The 9,061-nt window shown below is 49.4% G+C and overlaps 1 protein-coding gene across 1 annotated transcript in view; it reads left to right on the plus strand.

Moving 5' to 3' along the window:
• Positions 1-8,726: 8,726 nt before the first annotated feature.
• The window catches only part of TRIM28 (tripartite motif containing 28), a 6,303-nt gene continuing 5,968 nt past the window's right edge, over positions 8,727-9,061 (plus strand). Inside the window, exon 1 of the mRNA XM_029924432.1 lies at positions 8,727-8,781. Within this exon, the coding sequence (XP_029780292.1) occupies positions 8,727-8,781 (55 nt within the window). The remainder of the gene's footprint in view (positions 8,782-9,061) is intronic.

Raw genomic sequence — 9,061 nt, forward strand, 5'->3', positions numbered from 1 at the left:
TCTGACAGTTTGTGAGTTCGAGCCCCGCATCAGGCTCTGTGCTGACAGCTCAGGCCTGGAACCTGCTTCAGATTCTGTGTCTCCTTCTCTTTCTGCCCCACCCATGCTCTGTCTGTCTCTCTCTTCTATCTCTCGCTCTCAAAAATAAATAAACATTTAAAAAAAATTGAAATTGAAGTGTCATTGGCATATAATGTTTGTTTCAGCTATAAAACATAGTGATTCAACAATTATATACATTACAAAATGCTCACCACAGGAACCTGGTAGCTCCGTCTGTTAAGTGGCTAACTTCAGATCAGATCACGATCTCACAGTTTGTGAGTTTGAGCCCCACATTGAACTCTGTGCTGAGAGTTCAAAGCCTGCTTGGGATCCTCTCTCTCTCTCTCTCTGTGTGGCCCTCCCCTGCACTCTCTCTCTCTCTGAAAAATAAACATTTAAAAAATACTCACCACAATAAGTGTAGGTACCATCTGTTGCCATAAAAGTTATTACAATATTACTGACTATATTTCCTATGCTTGCTTGTCTGGCGCCTCTGCTTAATAGGACACAAATCCCGTCACGAGAGCCCTGTCGTCATGACCTCATCGAACTACTACTACGAAATACTACTACTATCGAAATACTACCACGTTGGCATAGCTTCAACATGTACATGGGGGTGGGGAGTAAAATTCAATCCACAGGCATGACAGAGGAAAAGGCAATATGGAGTTGGAACAAAGAGATTTGGGAATGTTGGCCTTGAAGATCCCCCCCGGGCAGACACAAGCCCAGGAGCCCCTGGAGCTACCCCAGAGGCTGGAAGAGGGAAAGAAGGACCCTCTTCTAGAGCATTTGGAGGCAGCATGACCCTGCCAAAACGATGACAGAATTCTGGCTTCTAGAACTGTGAGTTATACAATTTTTTCCTTTACTTGTTTATTTTAAGAGAGAGAAAAAGAGAATCCCAAGCAGGCTCTATGCTGTCAGTGCACAGTCCAGTGCAGGGCTCGATACCATGAAGTATGAGATCATGACCTGATGCAAAATTAAGAGTTGGACGCTTAATCAACTGAACCACCCAGGCACCCCTGAATTTATTTATTTATTTGTTTGTTTTAGTAGTCTCTACACCCAACATGGGGCTTGAACTTTCAACCTTGAGATCAAGAATCATCTGCTATACCAACTGAGCCAAATTTTTGAGACACACACACACACACACACACACACACACATACAAACACAGAATGCGAGTCGGGTAGGGGCAGAGAGAGAGGGAGATACAGAATCTGAGAGAGGCTCCACGCTCTGAGCTGTCAGCACAGAGCTTGATGTGGGGCTTGAACCCACGAACTATGAGACCATGACCTGAGCTGAAACTGGACACTCAACCAACTGATCCACCCAGGCTCTCCTAAAAGATTCTTTTAAATGTTTATCTTTGAGAGAGAGAACAAGCATGTGCACACAAGTGGGGGAGGGGCAGAAAGAGAGAGGGAGACACTGAATCAAAAGCAGGTTCCAGGCTCTGAGCTGTCAGCACAGAGCCCAATTTGGGGCTCGAACCCACAAACCATGAGATCATGACCTGAGCCAAAGCCAGATACTCAACCGACTGAGCCACCCAGGAGCCCCATCACTGTCTTCAGTCTTTTTTTTTAATTTTTTTTATTTTTTATAGTTTATTTTTGAGACAGAGAGAGCAGAGCATGAGTGGGGGAGGGGCAGAGAGAGAAGAGACATAGAATCTGAAACAGGCTCTAGGTTCTGAGCTGTCAGCACAGAGCCCGACACGGGGCTCAAACCCACGAACTGTGAGATCATGACCTGAGCCTAAGTCGGCTGCTTAACCGACTGAGCCACTCAAGGGTCCCATGCTAAAACTTTCTATTAGCTTGTTACAATTAAAATAAAAACCCAGCCGAAAGCTTGTATGGGGCAACATCTGTGTTTATAACAGTACAACCAGGAGGGAGACCCAAGTCAGTCAGGAGGAGAAGGTATAAACAAATTGTAGGGTATTTGTGGGAGGGGGTCTTCTACAACATGGGCCTGGAAGGAACCAAGTTCATACACAGCCACACAGACATGCACTGGGGAAAAGAAGCCAGACACTGACGTGCAAACCCTGTGTACGTCCACATGCAGACGAGCAGAGCCGGTCTGTGGTGAGGTCAGGGTGGCAGCGGCCGTGAGGGCACGAAGGACTTCCGGGAGACACAGGCGTCCAAGCTGTTTACGCGTGTGCTCACTGCAGGTATGAGGCGTATGCTTTTCTCTCCATATTATAAGCCTTTATCTAAAGATTAAAAAGTTCATAGAAACAGAAAGTGGATTAGTGGCTGCCAGGGTCTGGTGGGAGAGGGACTGGGGAGTGAGTGCTGATGGATCCAGGCTTTCCTTTCGAGGTGATGAACATATTTTAGAACTAGATAGAGGTAGTGATTGTACAGCATTGTGAATGTATGAAATGCCACTGAATATACACGCTAAAATAGCTAAAATGAGGCACGCCTGCATGGCTCAGTCAGTTAAACATTAGACTTCAGCTCAGGTCTTGATCTTGTGGTTCGTGGGTTTGAGACTGGCGTCAAGGCTCCGTGCTGTCAGCTCAGAGCCTGGAACCTGCTTCAGATTCTGTATCTCCCTCTCTTTGCCCCTCCCCGGCTCGAACTCTGTCTCTCTCACTCTTTCCTTCTCTCTCAAAAGTGAATAAACATTAAAACCGAAAGCTAAAATGATAAATTTGATGTTATGTGAATTTTAACTCAATAAAGAAAAAAAGATTAAAAAGTAAGATAGCCCAGGGGCAGTTGGCTGGATCTGTCAGTAAAGCATGTTACTCTTGATCTTGAGCTCATGAGTTCAAGCCCCACATAGGGCATGGAGCCTACTTAAAATTAAAAAAAAAAAAAAAAAGTAACATAGCCCTAACCTCATCATGTGGCTCACAAAACTGGCAGGGCTAAGACAGTCATCATCTCATCTTCATGCATTAATTTGTCCTTTGTGTGTGTGTGTGTGTGTGTCCTTTTACACATTTACTGAGTGTCTACCTTGAGGCAGGCCCTGGGTTAGGCATGGTAGATGCTGTAGTTTGATTCTCTCTTGTTGAAAGGTGAAGGGAAAGAAGGAACCAGCAAGAAAGAGAGAGGTGTGGAAGGACACTCTCGGTGGAATTAACATTGAGATGGGCACGACAGGCTGGCTAATGTGGCTAGAGTGAAATAGGTCAGAGATCAGCAGCGACAGTCTAGGGTTCACATCAAAAACTGATTAAAACATTTTTTTAATGTTTATTTATTTTTGAAGGAGAGACAGAGCACGAGTGGAGGAGGGGCAGAAAGAGAGAGGGAGACACAGAATCTGAAGCCGGTTCCAGACTCTGAGATGTCAGCACAGAGCCCATAGTGGGGCTCGAATCCATGAACCGTGAGCTCTTGACCTGAGTTGAAGTTGGACGCTCAACTGACTGAACTACCCAGGCTCCCCCAAAACTGATTTTTATGTGTGTGGTAAAATACTGTGTGGGTGGGCCCATTTACATGTGAACATTTTTTTTTATAAATACAGTAATAGTAATAGTACTGTAATTGTCTTTCTTCTAAAGTCTGTATTTTATTTTGAGAGAGAAAGAGACAGACAGACAGAAAGTGAGTGGGAGAGGGGCAGAGAGAGAGGGAAACACAGAATCTGAAGCAGGCTCCAGGCTCTGAGCTACCTCAGAGCTCGACGCGGGGCTCAAACCAATGGACTGAGATCATGATGTGAGCTGAAGTCGGCCTCTTAACCGACTGAGCCACCCAGGCGCCCCTCTACTTTAATTTAAAAAAATTTTTTTAATGCTTTTTAATTTATTTTTGAGAGACAGAGACAGTGTGATCAGAGGAGGGTCAGAGAGAGAGGGAGACACAGAATCTGAAGCAGGTTCCAGGCTCTGAGCTGTCAGCACAGAGCCCGATGTGGGGCTCGAACCCACGAACCATGAGATCATGACCTGAGCTGAAGCTGCACACTTAACCAGCTGAGCCACCCAGGCGCCCCTACTTTAAATTTTTTTAATGTTTATTTTATTTTGAGAGTGAGAGAGCACAAGCAGGGGAGGGGCAGAGAGAGAGAAAGACAGAGAGAGAGAGAGAGAGAGAGAAACAGAGACAAAGTGTGAAGCAGACTCCAGGCTCCAAGCTGTCAGCACAGAGCCTGATCTGGGGCTCAAACTCATGAACTGTGAGACCATGACCTGAGCTGAAGTCAGATGCTTAACCAACTGAGCCATCCAGGCACCCCTGTATTTTTGCTTATGATTTTTCTTAATTAAAAAAAATATTTATTTTGAGAGAGAGAGGAGGGGGGGAATGAGTGGGAGAGGGGCAGAGAGAGAGGGAGAGAGAATCCCAAGCAGACAGAGAATCCCACAGACAGTGCAGAGCCTCACTTGTGCCTCAATCTCATGAACTATGGGATCATTACCTGAGCCAAAATCAAGAGTTAGACACTAAACTGACTGAGCCACCAGGCACCCCTTAAAAATTTTTTTTTAACTTTTTAAAAATGTTTTATTTTTTTTGAGAGAGAGAGAGAGACAGAGAGAGAGAGATCATGAGCAGGGGAAGGTCAGAGAGAGAGAGGGAGACACAGAATCCAAAGATAGGCTCCAGGCCCTGAGCTGTCAGCACAAAGCCTGATGCGGGGCTCGAACCCACAAACCACGAGATGATGACCTGAGCTGAAGCCGTACACCCGGCTGACTGAGCCACCCAGGTGCCCCTTAAATTTTTTTTAATATTTTTTGTTTGAGAGAGAGTGTGAGAGGGGGAGAGGGGCATCAGGGGGGGAAGACGGTGGAGGGGGGAGGGGGGGGAGAGAGAAAGAGAGAGAGGGAGGGAGGGAGAGAAGGAGAGGGAAAACACCTTAAGCAGGCTTCATGCTCTGCTCAGGGCTTGATCCCATGATTCTAGGATCATGACCTTGGGCCAAAATCAAGAGTTGGAAGCTCAGCTGACTTAGCCACTCAGGCACCCCATTTTCCTTATAATTTTATCACGTTTTCTTTTTTCCAGCTTATTTTATTCTAAGAATATAGCATATAATACATGTAACAACAAAAAAGTACACATAACATACAAAATACGTGCTAATTGGCTATGTTAGCAGTAAGGTTTCTGCTCAGTGGTAGGCTAATATAAGTTTTAGGGGCGACAAAAATTATACATCGATTTTCAACTGCACTGGGTCGGGGTTGGCGCCCCTAACTGCTGTGTTGTTCAATGGCCAGCTGTATTTTATTTTATTATTTATTTATTTTAATGTTTATTTATGTTAGAGAGAGAGACCGAGCATGAATGGGAATGGGCAGAGAGAGAGAGAGGGAGACACAGAATCCGAATCAGCCTCCAGACTTTGAGCTGTCAACACAGAGTCTGATGTGGGGTTTGAATCCACAGACTGTGAGATCATGACCTGAGCCAAAGTTGGATGCCCAATCAACTGAGCCACCCAGGCTCCCCTTTAAGATTTTATTTTTAATTTCTACATCCAATGCAAGGCTTGAGCGCACAACCCCAAGATAAAGAATAGCATGCTCAGGGTGCCTGGGTGGATCAGTCGGTTGAGTGTTGGACTCTTGATTTCAGCTCTGGTCATGATGCTGAGTGTGAAGCCTGCTTAAGAAAAAAGAAAAGAGGAAAGGAAAGAAAGAAGGAAGGAAGGAAGGAAGGAAGGAAGTGCAGTGCCATTAAGTACATTCATGATATTGTACAACTGTCACAACTTCCTAGTTCCCAAGTGAAATCTCTGAAGATGGAGAGAGATTGGAGTGATGCAGCCAGACCTCCCCAGGAAGTGGCTTTGGCAGTGACACCTTAAGTCTACAGGGCAAGCCAAGTGTAGGTGTGGAATTGGGTGAGAGAAAGGGTGGCTGTCTGCAGGTAGGTGCTCCAAAGCAGCAGTGGACAGGCCACGTCTGCATGGGTGCAGTCTGGATGAGTCTCATCGTTTTATCCCTTGAGCTCTGTCTGCAAGGCCAGAGTGCAGGCAGGGGTCCAGGACTGGGAAGTGTGAGATGCTAAAAAGGTCGAGAGAGGAGCACAGAGGATGAGAGTAGAGGGTGTCACTGACTACCTGTTCTGGCCTACTGAGGGGGACAGAGCCAAGATGTACCCATGTCATGCCATGTACCTTTGGACCTCTGAGCAAATGTTCTGTCTTGGTTTCTAGTTGATTCCCTCCTCCCCCAGTGGGGTCCCGGCACGTATGGAAGATGTGGTTTGTGCATTTGGACAATGCAGCGGGCAGGGGTCTGGTACCTGGTGTGGTGGTTATACTCTGATTTTGTGGCTGTCGTGTTGGGAAAGAAAGTACTGGGCCCAGGAGGAAGGAGGTACTGTTTAGAGAGAAAAGCAGGAGCCATTGAAAGCACAGGGTCAGTTGCCATAGTCTATTGGAGGGCAATACCAGAGGACCCAATCTAAACTTATCCCTAGAGGGGAGCCTGGGTGGCTTAGTCGGTTGGGCCTCCGACTTCGGCTCAGGTCATGATCTCACATTTGTGGGTTCGAGCCCTACATCGGGCTCTGTGCTGACAGCTTAGAGCCTGGAGCCTGCTTCAGATTCTGTGTCTCCCTCTCTCTATCTGCCCCTCCCCCTCTCATGCTGTCTCTATGTCTCAAAAATAAGTAAAACATTAAAAAAAATTTTTAATTAAAAAAAAAACCCCAACTTATCCCTAGATAGCTGTTCAGCAATCTCTAGGCACCCCCAGAAATCTCCTACCACTTCTCACTTCACTGACCTTTCAGTGCCTGGTCGGCTTAGGAACTCTGCAGTCATTTCTGCCCAGAATTGTCCATTCCACAGGTGTTTGGGGGTAGCCCCTAGAAGAGTCAATCACTTTATTTTTTTCAGTGTTTATTTTTTACTTATTGGGAGAGAGTAAGCACAGGTTGGGGACAGACAGGGACACAGGATCTGAAGCTGGCTTTGTGCTGACAGCGGAGAGGCCGATGCAGGGCTCGAACTCACAAACCGTGAGATCATGACCTGAGCCAAAGTCAGACAACACAACCAACTGAGCCACCCAGACGTCCCTACCATCACCTTTTTATTTTGACTGGCCCTGAAACCCTGGTGTCTGCCCCATAGGCTAGGGAAGATATGAGTCACCCCTAAGCCCTCCCTCCCGGTGATTTTGGGGCACAGTGAGGAGTAGGGTTGTGGAAAATGCTCAGCACGTATCACTATCACTAATGAACACCGCACCTCACCCAGTTTGCTAGCCAACTTTCCTTCCCAATTATCAAAGGAAGCAAAGGTCTGCGGCCAGGGCTTTGGGGTAGCTTCAAGTAGGGGGCGGGCCACTCAACCGTGGGGCGTGGCCCCCGACACATCTAAGGGAGGGCGGGGCCTGGATCTGGGGGCTGAGGCGAGGCTGGAACAAAGGCAGGAAACAGAGACAAAGCCCCGCGGGCCCCCGCGGGCCCCCCAGCCCGGCCGGGAACAAAGGCCACACCCAGCCCGGTAGGGCTAGAGTTACCCCCACAGCCACCACGCGTGGGCGCCCGGCTTAGCCCACAGCTTTTGCGTTTGAACCCGAAGACTCCTGGCAGGGTCTTGGGGCCCGACTCACCGGACATCCAGCGTGCTCTCTGCATCCTCTCAAAACCTGACCCCCCACCCCCACCCCTTTAGCCTCCTCCTGAACTACGGATCTCAGCACCAAGGAGCCCTGTAAAAGGGTCAAGGACTACCCCAAGGACCATCTCAGAGGCATCCATCCTTCGAGTTTTCGTGCGTAGTATCCTCAGACAGGATCCCCTCCCAGACTCTGCTCCCACCTCAAACTGGATCAAACTGGAGCTCTCCGCCTCCAACATAGGCCCAGCTCGGACAGGACTTCTTTCTCCCCAATAGACCCCGCCTTGCCCCAGGATTCTTTTCACAGAATTTGCTTCCTCCTCAGGATCCACAGAAAGGCCATGTTTCTCTCAAACAGGATTCTGCTCCCACCCCCACCCCCCACCCCTTGTTCTCTCCATCTGACAGAATTCTCTCCGACACTGTTTCCTCTCTCAGACAGGAGCCCTCCACCTCCCATCCCCGCACAAATCCTGCCCCCAAGTGAGGCAGGATTTCTTCCCCTATGAATCTTGCTTCCTCCCTTAGGTGGGATTCTCCCTACACAGACTCTGCTTTCTTCTTAGACAGGATTCACCGTTCCCCCGCCCCGACCGTGCTTCCTTTCTTAGAATTCCCCCACTACTGAGGTTCATTCAGTTCGCCCACCTGGAAAAGCATCCAAGTTAGCGCAGCGGCTGGCTAAAAGATGCGAAGGGGGAGCTTGGGAGGTCAGGCGGGATTTCACAGGACTCGTTGCTCAGTAGCCCCTTGGAATCTATTCGCTTTAGGCAGTTTTCAGTGTTTGTCGTGTTAAACAATAAAACGGTTAAAACCCAAAAGACAGCCACTTGGCTCAGAAACCGACTTCCTCCAGAGATGGGGACCCACCACCCCTCTCCCTAGACCCAGCATTTCCTTGCGCTCTTGGCCCCGCCTCTTTCCTAAACGCGTGTTGACGCAGCGACAGGAGACTTCTCCGGCCTGGCCTAAGGGGCGGGGATTGAGGTGGTGGCCTGGACTGCCAAATCTGCGCAGTACCGTGGCCAGGGGATGGAGCCAGAGCGGGAGCATCATCTAGTAAAGGTGCGCGCGCCCCGCCCGCACACTCTGTTGCAGCGGTGATGTCAATTGCCCCGCCCCCGCCGCACTGGCGGCGCCGAGATGGTGTAGGCGGAGGTAGGAAGACCCGGCTCAGGCGCGTGCGTACTCCCGGCCTCGCCAGGGGCTGCTGACCCGGGCCCCGCCCCCGGGCGCAAGGCACCCAGCGCGCTTGCGCGACGGCGTCGGCGCCAGTTATTTCTGTCCCGCCCCCCGGCCGCGGCTCTTTCTGCAAGCGGGCGCGCGGGCGAGCGGTTGTTTCCGCGGCGCGTGGCTCGGTGTCTGGGCGGTCTCTGAAGAGGAAACTCGGTCGTCGGCGGCGGGAGGCTAGCAAGCGGCGGCAGGCCGGGCTTCGACA

This window comes from Suricata suricatta, chromosome 16 (genome assembly GCF_006229205.1).
Source record: "Suricata suricatta isolate VVHF042 chromosome 16, meerkat_22Aug2017_6uvM2_HiC, whole genome shotgun sequence".
In the NCBI taxonomy this organism is placed as follows: domain Eukaryota; kingdom Metazoa; phylum Chordata; class Mammalia; order Carnivora; family Herpestidae; genus Suricata; species Suricata suricatta.